This window comes from Orcinus orca, chromosome 5, assembly GCF_937001465.1.
Source record: "Orcinus orca chromosome 5, mOrcOrc1.1, whole genome shotgun sequence".
Classification (NCBI taxonomy): Eukaryota; Metazoa; Chordata; class Mammalia; order Artiodactyla; family Delphinidae; genus Orcinus; species Orcinus orca.
The window spans coordinates 10219004-10234632 of NC_064563.1; the positions used below are offsets into that span (position 1 = coordinate 10219004).

The 15629-nt window shown below is 42.9% G+C and overlaps 1 protein-coding gene across 6 annotated transcripts in view; it reads left to right on the forward strand.

Annotated features, from left to right (window-relative positions):
- Positions 1-15629, forward strand: part of SATB1 (SATB homeobox 1) — a 99405-nt gene that overhangs the window by 17405 nt on the left and 66371 nt on the right. For 2 of the 6 annotated variants that reach the window (XM_049710192.1, XM_049710195.1), the window contains exons 1-5: positions 2829-3991; positions 6727-6946; positions 10832-11008; positions 11782-11908; positions 12672-12795. In XM_049710192.1, coding sequence (XP_049566149.1) covers positions 6736-6946; positions 10832-11008; positions 11782-11908; positions 12672-12795 — 639 coding nt within the window. In that variant the 5' untranslated portion in view covers positions 2829-3991; positions 6727-6735. Of the gene's footprint in view, positions 1-2828; positions 3992-6713; positions 6947-10831; positions 11009-11781; positions 11909-12671; positions 12796-15629 lie in introns of those variants that run through there. The other 4 variants (XM_033432009.2, XM_049710193.1, XM_049710194.1 and 1 more) reach the window with 4 other exon arrangements.

The window sequence follows — 15629 nt, forward strand, 5'->3', positions numbered from 1 at the left end:
CTTTTCTTTCTTTCTTTTTTTAAACGTTCAACTTGAGTTGCATTTGCATGGATAAATGATTTTTTGCAGTCCACTATACTTTTTCTCTATTTTTAAATTTTGCTATTGTTTGTAAATTTGTACACTTGTGATGCTAGAATGCACTGTCCGTACTGAAAGAAAATCAGGCAGGTTTCAGGGAAACATGTCAGGCATCACCAGTTTGAAGCAACTATTAAAATATACATCTTGGAAATTCCTAATTTGACCTACCATATTGCAAAAATCATTGTCATTCTAAGGATAATTGAGTGTTATCCATGTTTTTCTTTTTGAATATCAAACATTAAAAAAAAATAAGTTTACATCCATCCATCCACAATACCAACTCTGACAGCAGTGCTGTTTTGCCATGTTTATATATTTCCTTACTGACTGTATTTCTTATACTTTAATTAAAATACCCGCCTCCATACTTCCCCACATTTCAACTTTTGAAAATATGTTATCATTTGAGCTTTTTAGTAACGATTGCCTTATGTTTATTTTCTTGTTTAGGATGCTGGGTTTTGTGTTTTATTATCACATTCTTTTGCCCTAGGCTTGGGTTTCTATGCGCCAAGATTTCACTGTTGCCTTCCTCAATTTTCACTAACCTTTCTGGTTTTGTGGGTGAAACGTAGGTGCCATTAGAGTGATATATTTTCATTGTGTTTCTCCTTAACTTATCCTCCCTGGGAGGCCATTATTTCCTATACTTTATCTTCTGCTTTACCTTCTGCTTTTCTTAGATTTCTCATGTACACACTAAGAGTGTATTGGTAGTTTTAAAGAGCTTCATTTGCATCTTTTCCTCTTATCTCGGTACTTGTGCTAACTTGTTGCTTTTTTTATGTGTAACAAAATGTTTCTCTTATTTTTCTCTTTTCCCTCCTATTCTGAAAAATGATTCTTATAACATTTTTGTTTTTGTTTAATGATTAACTGCCTTCAGGGTTCTAAGATGTTAGTACTAAAACCTCTCTATTTTGGGCATGACTGTAATGTTCTTCATTTTTTTAGGAACTAGATTTAATAGATTATCTAAATAAGAGGATCATACTTATGTGCTAATGACCATTTATCTACCTGGGTAATTCACCGTAGATTACAGAAGTATTTATTGCTACAACAGAGGTTCCTACCCACCCCAACTTTCTTGTCTTTCACCCGAGGTAAATTAAGAATGGTGGCATGTTTTCTTTTGTAATAACTAACTGGTCAGGTCTCGTTCAAGTGACCCAAATTTTGTTTCACTCGGCCACCGTGGGCCACGTACTTCTTCCTCCGACGTGTTCCCTGGCTCAGAAGGGACGGAGTTTTGAATCTACCTCTGACTAGTATAGAAAGGCTCTTACTCATCTTTTTTGATCACTGTCTCTTAATAGTTTAGGGTTCCCCCGCCTTTGAGGATAAATAGTCGCCAGAGCGTTTCAGGGACCCTGGCCTTTATTTCTCTGCAAACGCCTTATGCACCCTCCGCGCTTCTCCGGAGAGCTGCACCTCCCGACGGTCCCCTTCGGCCACTTCCTTGAAGTCCCCCTGCCTCGGCGCTCGGCGCCCGTCACCTGCCCGCCCGGGCCGCTCTCCCGCGGGCCGGTGCGCCCTCCGCGCCTCGCCAGTCCCCCGGGTGCCCGCCCGCTACGCTCCCGACGTATTCCTTTCGGTGGCTTTTGTGGCGCGCGGGTGGGGTGGTTAGTTTCCCCCGGCCCTAGCCCTCTTCTCCCCATCACTTTCCTCCCCCGACACCCCCCGCCGGCCCTGTCCCTCCTCCCGCCCCGCACCCGCGCACACCTGCCCCCGCCGCCTGCGCGCCCGGCGGCCGCAGCCCGGGCAGCGCTCCCCGCCCCCCGCTCCTCCTCCCCGCGCGCCCTCCCCGCGCGCCCGGCGGCCGGCGCCGGCCCGCGCGCGGCGCCCTGTTATTCTGGGTATTGTGTGTAATAAACGTCGGGCCGCCTCACTCTAATCAAGCTCATTACAAATTCTTGCGCGCCCGGGGCCGGAAATCGTGCGCTCCCCCCTCCCCGCGCTCATTCACTAGTTACTTGTCTCGCTGCTTTTTTAACTCGCCGCCCCCGCCCCCTCCCCCAATCCCGGCCCTCCAGCCCGGGTTTTAATCCTCATCCCTTTTCCGCCTGCTCCGTGCACCCTGCCCCCCCCCCCGCGCCGCCTTCCTCCTCCTCTCCCGCGCCCGCCCCCTCCGCCGCCGCCGCCGCCGCCGCCGCCGCCGCCGCCGCCGCCGCCCGCTCGCTCGCTCGCTCGCTCGCTCCCGCTCCCCGGACGCGGCGACGGCGGCGGCGGAGCCGGCCCCGCTGGGGAAGGGTTCTGGGCGGCGGCGGCGGGCGGCCCGGAGGAGGCTGCGTGCTCGGGGCTGGGGCTGCGAGCGGGGTGACTGTGTATTAAAATGAGGAGGAGGAAGAAGAGGCAGCCACAGCGGCGGCGGCGGCGGCAGCAGCAGCAGCAGCGGCGGCGGCAGCAGCGGCGCGGAGGGCTGCAGCGCGGCCGGACGCGCGGAGCCGAGCGGGGCGCGGCGGCGGCCACCGCGCCCGGGAGGAGTCCGTTCCGAATTTGATGGGGGCAGCGCCGGCGGCGAGGGGGAGAGCGGAGCGGCCCCGTCCGGGGACCCGCGCCCGCCCGCACGCACACACACCGCCGCGCGCGCGCCGCTCCCGGGGCCACCAGGCGACCGCTGGCCTCGTCGCCACCGCATTAGCCGTGGCCGCCCTCTAGCCCGCCCGGGCGCCCAGGCGACTCCGGGGGGGCGCCTCCCACCCACCCCCAACCACTCCTCCGCTTTCGGGAAACTCCTGCTCAGTTGTGTCGGGGTTTCTGGCTTCCTTTTCCCCCAAGTCCTAGAGCCATTGTGGAGCTCGTTGTTTATTTACCTCGGACTCCGGCTGAGTGAGAGCTCGGCGACTTTTTGGGGGAAGGGGGTGGGGAGTCGGTGGCGGCGGAGGCGGCTGGGGTGCCTTCCGATCCCCCCTCCCCTCCCCCCAGCCCTCTTCCTCGGCCTCACTCTCTCGGCTCCCCAGACGCTCGCAGCCCCGCGTCCATGGGCAGGGAGGGGGTCCTCGAGGCTGTCGTCAGCGAGGGCCGAATCAAAAGTGGCATTTTAATGCCTTGCCGGGGCTTTTTCCGCGACCTCCTGCCCCCCACCCTCGCGGCCCCCCGGTAGATGCCCTGGTCGGGGGCGCGAGGCTGTGGGAAGAAAGTTGAAGGTTTGTTACTATCAGGCGCAATTGTTGGGGAGGGGGAGGGGCGGGGGGCGATCGGAGGGGAGGCGAGCCGGCCTTCCCCTCCCTGCGTTCTCCGGGGTGCCTGGAGAATAAGATTACAAGTGACAGCCAGAAGTAGACTTTCTGTCCTCACACCGAAGAAACCCAGCGAGCGGGAGGGAGGGAAGCGAGGGGAACCTTTCTTGCCTTTCTGGAGACCTTGTCCGCAGTGATTTTTTTTTTTTTTTTTAATAAGAGAATCCCCAGTCACCACCTTGTTTCCCCAGCACCGCCACAGTGTACTGCTCTTAAGGGGTTTTGCTTTGTTTTTACGATTCCCCCCCCCCACCGAACGAATCACTTGTCAGATCAATTTTATCTTCTCTCTCCTCCCACTCTCCCCTCCTCCCCCATCGAAAACCCTGTTCTCTAAGGTTAGACATTTTACAAACCATATATGTTGTTTTTCGAATTGTGATTTTTTTTTTTTAACCCCTCTCTCCCATGGCTACTCTTCCAGACGTTTATCGGCCCTTCCCCCGCTTAGGGGGGCGGGGGTAAGGGAAGAGAAAATAATACAATTTCAGGGGAAGTCGCCTTCAGGTCTGCTGCTTTTTTTTTTTTTTTTAATTAAAAAAAAAAAAAGGACGTAGAAAACATTCTTGAACTTCTCTTCAAGAACCCAGGCTGCAAAGGAAACCTCCTTTGTTTTTGTTATTTATATGCTGTCAAGTTTTGAAGTGGTGAGTTTCAGGTCGGTTTTGCTAATTTCACTCAGTAAAACTGCAGTGTTTCTGTTTCTAGATAGTACTTTGCTTCTTTGTCTCTTTAAAAGGTCACAGTGAAAGCTTGGCCTGGATCGTGCCGGCCATATGGAATGGATAAGGGCACAATCTCTTAAAATGTGATTATGAGGTTCTGTGGGCCGAGGGAGGCGATCCAGCACGGAACTCATTGAAAAGGCTCCCACGCTGCAAAAAATAGGTTCTTGAAACCGGAATTTCGGGCTTGGCTTTCTCTTTTCAAGGGAAATAATTGCTGTGTCTGAGTTCACTGTTTATTTCGTTGATTATCGTATATGGACTTCGTTTATGGACAGGGAAATGGGGTTTTGAGAAGTAGCCTGCTTTCAATGCGCCAGCCAGACGTTGCAGTAAAATGGGTTGTTTAAATGTGTAACTTAAAAGAAACTCTTCAGCCTGGCATCTGTTGAGACTGTAGTTAGTTCCCGTGCTGTCAGTCCAGCGGGCCCCGTGGAGGTTGCTCTTTGCAATTCCAAACTCAGGTTTGGTGAACTTTAGCCTTGGGCGTAGAGTTTAAATGAGTAAATTGGGCGTTTTATGTGCATGTAATTTTGTTTTATAATGTAGAGCTTTTTACAAGATGACTGAGTTTGATAGCTGCTTATAGGTGGGTATTCATTCGAAGGACAATTTTGCATGACCTATATGATGTTTTGATTGTCAATACATTAACTAAATTATCATCTAACACTTTACTGTACAGTTTATAACGCTGTTAAGCCTCATGACTACTTAATATGTTTTGTAGCATTAACTTTGATGCTTTTATCTACTCCCCCCTCTTTTTTTTTTTTTTGCTCTTAAATTTCCCCATGGGTTAAGTATTTTCTTTTCAAGTCATATGTTTTAAAATTCATCTTCCGCTCTAGGGTAAGGCAGCCAATTTCAGGAGAAGCAGCTCTGTACTGTAACCCATATGAAGCGTTATAAAGCGTGTTTTGAATAAGTTAATAATCACCACTAATTTTGGCTTTAGACTACAGTTTAATATTAGTGGAAAAGAGTAATCTTGATAAAAAGTGGTTAAAAGAGGCACATTTATTGTTAATGAACCTCATAACCAAAAACAGATGGGACCTCGATCAACGGTAGACCTTTGGTCTCAGTGTGCCACCCTGGAGTACAAGGATAAATAGCCATTATTTCTCTAACTTTATAGTTCTTCAATTGACATTCTTAAGGTTGCTTTTAAACCTACAGATTATCATTGCTCTCCCCTCCCCATCACCTCTTTCCTTGATTATAATGGACAAAGTAATCTACAGTTAAACAGAGGGGGGAAAATAAATGCTTACAGAAAGGCCATGCTAATAACACAAGCTCGCTTTCAAATCTGGATCTGAGTAGCTTCTTCGGTATAGTGTGTGTGTGTGTGTGTGTGTGTGTGTGTGTGTGTGTATATATGTATATGTATTTTTTTTTTAAGGGAAAGATATGTCGAATTACCAGACAGCTGGAGAAAAGTGATAATTCTCATATTGTCTCTGGTTTTTCTATATATGCTCCCCTCTCCCTTAGTGTCGGTGAACTCAGTGCTTCAAGTACCATGAAAGTTCATAAAAGAATTCTACTCATCTGTTCGTATTAATGCTAGTTAAAACTGTATTTTAGAAGGGAGTTTGATAATGTACTACTTAATTATAAACAGTATGAAAATTGATGTCCAATGTATAATACAACTGAAAATAATTATGTTAATTTTTTCTGAAGTTAATTGAGATGTTGACTTCTTTGCATGCTGAGATTATTTTTGAACACTGGCAATTGTGTTTTACTGAAATTATCAAGATTTTTTTCAAAGCGAGTTTAGCGCTTCAATCTAATGTGTGTATTATGAAATATTTTCAAAATTTTTGCTATTTAAATTGTTAACAGCATTCTATTACTAAAGGACCCCGAAATATTAACCCTAAGACATGTGAGTTGTAACACTTCAGTACCGGGGCTATTTGAAGAAATCCTCTACTTCTATCCATTTGCTTAGGGGTGGAATGATTCAGTCACATGTTTGAGACAAGACTTGACTAAATCTTTAAAACAGGTCATGTAACTCTTGATACTTTGACAGTAGAAAAGTTTTTCTACAAATTAACTGTAAAGCCAATAGAGAGTTTCAAAAGCAGAAGTTTGCTACCTTTTGAGGTGGTGTATACGTATGTAGATATATTTTCTTAATGAGAATTAAACTGCATATAAAAATATAAGCAAAGACATCAGATCTAACTAATATTTTGGACTGTGATAATCTTTCCATCTTTGATTAAAGTGTTGTTATTGTGTTCTGTATTAAGTTTCTAATTTTTAAAAATTGGGACTACATAAATACAATTTATTTTCTCTTTAGCTATACTTGTAAATTCTTGTTCTAAAAGTAAGCCCATTCCCCCCGCACCCACCTCCCCAGTTAGTTTTGCTGGTAGGTGACAAATTATCTTTTCGTTCATGTGTGTTGGTACAATTTCCGCAAATTATTCTGTTACCTTGAATGGAAATATAATGCTGTGATCTAGAAATAGAGTAATGTCTGCATTATATTATATGTCCAGTTAAGCAATTTTACAAATAAGAGAGAAGCATCCAGGATAAAACATATACATGGTGTTACATATACAGAGAGAGAGAGAGATGTGGAGACCCCCACCCAATTATAACATGTCTTCTTTTTAAATTCTGGCAGGTGATCTTTAGAGTAACTGAGTATGGATCATTTGAACGAAGCAACTCAGGGGAAAGAACATTCAGAAATGTCTAACAATGTGAGCGATCCGAAGGGTCCACCAGCCAAGATTGCCCGCCTGGAGCAGAACGGGAGCCCACTAGGAAGAGGAAGGCTTGGGAGCACAGGTGCAAAAATGCAGGGAGTACCTTTAAAACACTCGGGCCATCTGATGAAAAGCAACCTTAGGAAAGGTAAATACTTTCGATACAAATCCTGGAAGGCTGCAAGCCCTGTGTTCACCCAAGGCCACTTGGTGTCCGTGTGGAGAGGCAGAAGGCTTCTTTGTTACGTTCTTTTCCTTGATTCTCTTTCTGATCTGAAGTTAGTTACATTTCTGGCTGTAGGTTCAGCCATGTTTGAAAGTGTAGGCTCCGTGCCTTGAGCAGAGCATCTTACTCCCCTATAGACTGGAGTCTTTGGATGTTGTGGACAATAAGAACTGAATTAAATGTCATTGTCTCAGTTACACGAGGCTTCCATCGAGAAGATGTTATTGTAGTAGAGCGTACAGAGGTGGCTATTGCTGAAACTAACCCTGAGTAAGAAGAAGACATGTGGGACTTCCCTAGTGGTCCAGTGGCTAAGACTCACGCTCCCAGTGCAGGGGGCCCAGGTTCGATCCCTGGTCAGGGAGCTAGATCCCACATGCTGCAACCAACACCCGACACAGCTAAATAAATAAATAAATACTAAAAAAAAAAAAAAGAATAAGACATTTCCATTGTTTGAGAACCAACCTAGCTTTTTCATAGGATTACTGGTTGTAAGGCAGTTTCACAGATAATGGAAGTCTTCTGCAATATGATATAAAAGTTTTGTGATGTTGGGCTTTTTTGGTGGTTTGTTTTCTTCAGAGCAAACTCATCATTTAGTAGCGAAAAACCTGAAGATTCTAGTGTCTCCCTTTTGCTGTAATTGGGTATTTTTGATAAAAGAAGGGCAGATCTAGGCAAGTTTATAAGGAGAGGGTATGTAACTGTGTGATTCCTTTCTACCAATTTTATATTCCATTGATGCAGTTGAATAACTTTGCATTCAGCACTGTTGTTTCTATAAATCATTGCCTATCCTGGGCATAATGTGTGGGCCTTAGAAGGTCTTTATTTGTCTCCGAATAACTGTGTATAGGATTCAGATTTTCCTTACATTTGCTAAAGCAGAGGATAAAAATGCCATCTTGTAGCAACCAAGAATATTAAGTAGATAAAGTTAGCAAGCAGAGGAATTTCATTGTGTTTGATGCATAACATTTATCATACAATCATTTATTTTTTCCTTGGTTTGGCGAAAACAAAGAATATATTGATCCTGAAATGAACAGACACAGCAGTCTGTATTGTTAGATCTTTATCTATTAAAAATGGAAAAACAGCACTTCAGCAAATTCTTTGGCCTCTCCTCATGATTACCCTATTTATTGATTGTTTGCCAAGAATGTATGCATCTTAAGAAAGCCAGGGTAAGAGCATTAAAAATATAATTTATTACGGCTTTTTCAAACAGAGTGCATTAATATTGTACGGCGAAGCACTGGGGCTCTATAAAAAAGACTTTCTGACGCCTGCAAACATGTAAGTTCCATAAATTCCTAAATAGGAGATTTCAGCTGTCTCTGGTATTATGTGATATTTGCACAGCAAACTTTAATGCCAGGACAGTTTTAGACAAGGATTCTACAGACTTCACTGCTCCTTATGGCAGACGTGCTGTTTACACAGGCTCATAAACCTTCAGCAAAAGCTCCTAAGACTGCCTTCAGGTTTAAATCATGGGGTATTTTTAGCAGTCAGCAGTGACCAGCGCACTCCCCTTTCCATGCTGGAAGGTTATGAAGTTGGTGGAGTTGGAAGCCTCGTCCAGCGCTTACACAAATAATCAGACAGTTCAGAGAAGTCCCCTGTTCAGCTTGACTCCCAGCATCCGGAGGACAATGTGACAGTTTGCTGGAAGGTTTAGTAGCTAGATTGGGAATTAAAGGCTACTGTTGTCGCTTTATCAGTAGCCACCTTAATGATCTTACAGGGTCCCTCTAAATAAAGTCCAAAACAACTCTCATATATTTCAACAGTTTGAAAAACCTACAGTTATTTCATAGGTCTCAGGAGAAGCAAAGAGCAGAACAGGTCTGTATCATTCTATAAGAGGAGAAATCAATGTGTATGTTTTTGTTGTATTAGTAACCCAATTCTTTGAAGACCTCAGGACGGGGAGGAGAAACCAAAGTACAGTAATTTCACTTCCTGCTCAAGTGCTTTTTTTTTAAGCATTGCATTCATAGTGACATTTTAAAAATGCAGTTTAATTGTAGAAGTTTCTCTGCTTACTTCAAGCAACAAAATTCCTACAGCCTTTTGGTGGTGGTGGTAGTATTTTTTTTAACCTTCTTTTTCCAGTGCAGGGTTTCTGTTTGACAGGCGCTAGATAAAAAGTGGGGCCGGGATGAGAAAGCACACCTTAAGAAAAGGGGTTGGAGGTTTTTGTTTATTTGTTTAGAAGGTTTTGCCAAAGTACCTTCCAGCCAAGGAAGAAATCACCCGTTTGCATACTGCTGTTTTTGCTGTGGTCTCCCCCAGTCTCTTTCTGATCCCTGATGGGTTCTGTCTCTGGTATAAAACAGCCGAACGAGTGACATGAATATTGGCAAGCTCCGCAGCTTGTTTTTCATCCCTAGCCTGTTGGGTCCCTCCAAATGAGTTTGCGAGCCTTTCTAAGTAAACCTAAAGGGGTTTATTTGTCAGAGCTAGAATCTCTTGTGAACAGTTCACTGAAGCTGTGGGGTAGATGCACACGTAGAAAAATGTAGCTGCTTTTACTGCCGGCTTTGTTCAGCAGCAACAAGCAAGGAGGGCGTTTTTAAAGGGCATCCCTAGTGTCAGGAGGAAATCCTGATTTTTATCTGTGCTTGGCAGGCACTCGACACCTTCAGAAGTTGGTTGGATTCTGTGAGTCCAGAGGGCAGAGCTTATAGAGGCATTAATGTGATAGGACTAATTGGGGATCCTGGGTGCCCTGTTAAAGTAACCCTAGTCATCATTTATGCTAAAGATGATACCCTCCTGGCAGCTTGCCACAGTATAGTTCAGATGCATCTGCTTTTAACCCTTTTCCGTTTATCTCTGGAAGTCTGACAGTGCGCTGCGTAAACACCTCGAGTACTACCACGTTCCGTGATTTCTGTTTCTAGAAACTGCTTTGCTAACAGTGGTGTGGCCTGTGTTTGTTAATCATCTGGCTACTGAGTTATTACGTGGGATTACAGTAAATAAAGAGAGAACACCTCAAGTCTATGCAGATTCCTGTATCCTAAGATGCCCTGATGAGGCCAGTTTCCTTTCCTCTCATTTTTATCCCATTTGCTGTAGCAAAGATTGTTCATTTTAAAGACATGTGGTTACTGTGATATCTTTTTAGTCAGATAGATTAAATGAGTAGCCATCAGAGTAAAATCTTATTCATCTGCAGTATGCACATATTGAAATCGTGTATTTTGAACATCAGTTTGGTTAAGTTTTGTGTTTCTTCTATGGACTCGTTAAAGTCAAGGTCTTAAAAAAGGAGGAAAATGCTAATGATTTTATCATCAAATATAATTTGTTTGGATACAGACAATGAACGTTTAATGTTAACAAAAGTCTGTAGGAAGCCCAAAGGTGGGTTCTTTCGAGGACAAGCGTAGCGAATTGCGTTTGCACACCGGGTACCACTCACAGCAGGTCAGACGAGACCCTGGCTCCTCTCTCATCAGCCTTATGATTTGATCAAAAAGGTAGTTCTGCATTAATTGATGTGGGGAAACGCACTGTTAAAATTAAAGCAGAGCCCAAGTTACCTCAGGGCCAAGTTCCCATTCTGTTTCAGTATTTCTCTTACAACTTAAAAAAATAAAAATAAAGGCAGGTGTATGTGTGTGTGTGTGCGCCTGGATCTCTGTGCCCTGTCTGCCTTGGAAACACAGCCGCCCCTTCTCTCACTGTGTTGAAGATTTATTTTCACGGCTTCGTTTTTCCTCCCCCCCCCCCGACTGTATTTCTGAAGATCGTTGGTTTGCGTCTCTTTTTCCTCTGTGTCCTTGATAGGAACCATGCTACCGGTTTTCTGCGTGGTGGAACATTATGAAAATGCCATTGAGTACGATTGCAAGGAGGAACATGCAGAATTTGTGTTGGTGAGGAAGGATATGCTTTTCAACCAGCTGATTGAAATGGCCTTGCTGTCTCTGGGTTATTCGCATAGCTCTGCTGCCCAGGCCAAAGGTAAATAATGCAGACGTGGGGTTGGAAAAATTGCTTGGCATCCTTTGTTTACCTTGCAGAGAAAGCAACTGAATATTTCCATTCAAAAAACTGTAGCCTGTGTGTTACATGGGTTCCTTCTAGACTGTGGCTTTAAAAAATTGGCTTAATTCAGTTTGGTTTAGTTAACACACATTTTGCTCATGTGGAATGTCGAGGTAGATTTTTTTTTTTTAAATTACTTCAGCTGAATCATTAGTATGCTTATTGACCTTAATAATCTGCTCCACTGAGGACCCACAAGGAAGTGAGGAACGTATTTGAGCAGATGGACTGTTGAGAGTCAATTTGCATTTATGACTGAATATCTAGTTCTGTTTCTTTTATTCTGTTTCTGATGGTTTTATGGGCTGTAAAGTATTTTTCAATGCTGATTCCCATTGCAGTAGAGAATCTTATCTAAATCGTAAAGCCATTTAGAACTGGTTCAGCTATGTCTTATTAGAACTTCCTGCAAGTTAGGAAAATGTGGCCTCTGCCTAGGTTTTATTGATGGGGTTTTACTTCCAAAATAATAAACAACCCCACCGTCATTTACATAATTTCACAATTTAGAAAGCTAAGCTGTGAATATTTTCATTGACCTGCCTTTTAGAGGGAAGGGAATCATTCAAAAAAATAACAATATTGCTTGTGGTGGGGGGCAATTAAAAAAGAAAAAGAACAAACCTTCTACTAGATATGTTATCTGAAGGGTAAAGTAGTTAGTGACATATTCTCTTTATCTGGAATAGGACTAATCCAGGTTGGAAAGTGGAATCCAGTCCCACTGTCTTATGTGACTGATGCCCCTGATGCTACGGTAGCAGATATGCTTCAAGATGTGTATCATGTGGTCACATTGAAAATTCAGTTACACAGGTGAGTCAGGACAGCAACTCCAGGGCAGAATATTCTACTTACCTGATCATCTGAAATAAAGCATCTCTGGTCACCCTTCAGTTGTGATTTACTCTGTGTTTCAGAAAGGCTAACCCAAATTGATTTTGTTACTTTACCCCTTCTGCTTTATTTTCCTAACTTCAATCTGTCATTAAAAAGCAACCTTCCCCCCAAATGCATCGATCTGTGCAGGTTATCAGACGACGAGACTTTGTATGTGCAGTGGATTAAATGATGCATTACAAGAAGGCATTTTACATAAAGTTTACTTAAGAGAAAAATATTTTTGCATATCATGAACAGTGCCATCTGTGTACATTTTGTGAAAGAATGCCTTATTCGCTATTGCCGAGCTCTTCTTCATTTATGTGTATATATATTTTTTACCATTTTAACTCATATGAACAGAGTCCTGAAAGGAAAGTGTTCCCACGTTCCTGTTTTTCACCATGGCTCGTGAGAAAGCAGCACACCTTAAATTGTCTTCCCAAGCACATCAGAGCAGGAAGGTAGAAGTAACGTGAAAAAATAGCCACCACAGGCAGCTGATGTATAATTCATGCATCGATACAGCAGATGTGTTGTATAAAGTAATTAACTAATCGGAACAATCAGGAGACCGAGAGCAATCTCCAGATGCATCTGTTTGATGCGCAAAATGAAATCTGTCTGTCTTAAAGGAACGTTCTGCAGCAGGATGCGATCTGGTCATAATCCCCTTTCTAATCTGTGTCTCCAATAGTTGCCCCAAACTAGAAGACCTGCCTCCAGAACAGTGGTCCCACACCACCGTCAGGAATGCGCTGAAGGACTTACTGAAGGATATGAATCAGAGTTCCTTGGCCAAGGAGTGCCCCCTCTCACAGGTACTTGGCATTGCCTGTCCTAAATGATAGGACATTGTGGGCAGCCCTAGTTGGAGGTGTAATAGGGTTCCCTAGTCTAAAGCAACTGGCATCGGAAGCAAGAATCTCCCCAAAAGGCAAAGTGACTTGACCGCTGGTGACTTTCAAAAATATCCCCTATTCGTCCTGAACCAGAGCCTTTACACTTTTTCCCCCTTGGGGAAAAGAGCGGAGGAAAAACAGCTCAGCAGAACTCTACACTAGCTCGATTGTAGATTCCTCCTCTTGAGTGCTCTGAGCTTGGAAGCTACATTGTCCTGAGAGCCTTTGTTTAAGGGAATAAAGGTGGTATAACTTCCAAGCACCCCTAGGTGAGTGCAAGGGCATTGGAAGTGTTAATGTTCAGAACTGCACCATGCTACCTCAATAAAACAAGAGTATAGTTTAGTTTTTGGATACTTTGTTCATTACCAAAAAAAAAAAAAAAGAAGAAATAGCATTTAGTAAAAAAAAAATTTTTTAAGTAAGAACAGAAAACAGAAATCTCTTCCCTGTAACTAAAGATTAAATAGTTATTATTTATCAGGATTTTGTCACCAGTTTTATGGCATTGGTTTACACACCCCAGCTTTTTATTTTTTAGTGAGATCATATGTTTTCCTCTGAGACGCCTGTCATACCATCAGGGATTTTTGAAATCAGACAAAGATTTATTATTATTGTACTTGAGTTTTTAGAGTGAATTTTGGTAGAGGGGCAATTAAAACTCTACTGAGAGATTGCCTCTGTTTCTAAATGTAAAGCCAAACATCACTTTTGATGATGCAGAGCTGATTTCAAATAAAAAAGAAAGGATGCTGTGAACCCGCTCTTCATGGGCTGCTCGTGTGGTCACGACGTAACTGTGTCGTAATGTCATCTCTCAGTGCCCACACCAGTGAAGGTCATGCCACCATAGAGTATAGTTGAAGTGCTGGTCTAACTAGATTTTTACTAAATTTTTAAAGTTTTTCTTTCAATGCAAGTTTAAAATGTAAGTGTGAATGTTAGTCTGTCAGTCATTTGGACTTGAACTGAATGAGTGCCGTAAACATTTCTGCAACTGAGATATTCTCAAAATGTGTTTCTAATGTGATGGCCGTGAAGATACATGGGTACCTTTGGAAGGAAGGTTGTGGCCTTTTGTGCTGCCGTTTCATGGAACCTCCATGTATTGCAGGTTTGCTGCGTTACAGTCCATCAACTTTACTTTGTTATTTGTTAGCAATTCTAGGAATGAAGCAAATGAATTAAGTTTACAGTTATTGATGGCTTTTTATATTCTTTTAAGGTAAGCTATGGCCACAGGTAAAATATTCTCTGGTGTTAAGTGTCCGTTTCTTGAAAATCAGAGCAAAGTCTTTTTGTCATTTTAGCTGATCTTCTCTTTCTCTCTCTCTCACCCTTGGAGTAGGCAGGATGTGAATTTATAACCGTCGAATAAAAGTAATTTAAATTAATTAAACACAGTTAAATCAATAGGATGATATAATGAAGCAGGTGACTTACCTCTGGGGCTTTGGATTTTGCAGACAACTCCAGATAGTTTGTCACTTAGTTTCAGCATTTGAAAATTTGAAATGTCCTAGAATTAAAGGCTGGTTTATTTGTTTGTTTGTTAACTCAGCGTTAAAATACATATAAATACCCACTATAGGAATCTCATGTATCTTCATGTTACTAAGTGTCCCATTGATTTGGGAAGGCAGAGATTTAAGGCATTTACTGTGAGCCGGAGAAGAGGATGCTAGTATAAGTATTTATTGAAACAGGCAGTGAGAACTAATTGTTAAATGACATCAACATTCAGCCAATAAACTCTACCTCACTATAGCTTATAAATACAATTGTGAGTTTACTTAATGTTATCATGGGAAATGAATTAAATACAAACTATTATAATGTTAAACAGAATTGACAAAATGAAATTCAGGACTTGGTTTTGGAGTCAGACATGGGTGAATTTCTATAGAGAGGCCTCGAGAGGAACATGTGGGCCTGGGTAGCTGGGGACCCTGCTGTCATCCTTAAGTGGTGAAACTAGGCTGTAACTTCAACATCAGTTGTAATTACAATCTTCCTTTCTTTAAAAAAAAAAAAAAAATTGTAAAAGTATACATCGTTCAGCAGTGGCAGCAAATATTTGAAATTAATTTAATATCTAATATTATGAAAAAGTGCAACTTGTTCTCTAAATGAGGGGGTTATTTTATATTCTGCTGCATCATCTTCTATTTCTCTAGAATGAATTCGTGAATCTGATACTCAATTCGGAATGTTTTAATTATGGACTATTTTCCATTTGCTTCTTTATTTTCTCTTCTGTCAGAAGTTATTAGTTAGAGGAAATGCAGGCACTCTAAGGCCTCAGCCCCAAATATATGCTGAGCTTGGTAAAACTGCTCTTTTTTTCCTCCCTGGTGAGATTTGGTGATGAAGATGCTGTGGTGCAAAATGCCTAGCAAATAATAAATACGGCCTCAGTCTTGTACAAAATGGGACCTAACAGCAAGAAATGCTACAGCTTAAGACTTTTTCCCCTCCTGTGGAGTTTTGATTCATTCACGTGAGGACTCTTAGCATACAATTCAGCATGCCCATTTTGCTGTACATTAAGGATTTGGTTTTGTTTAATATGGTAAAATAGCCCAGTCTTGAATATGGCCATTGGGTCCCTAATGATATGCTGAGCAGAATGTCCACCCTGTGGGCAAGGAGATTCCCTTTACTGAGGAGCGGCCAGGAGGGAAGGGGAGGGGCAGCCCCAGGAATTTGCCTGGGGTGTCCGGCAGGCCATGCCTCCAGTGCTCCCAGGA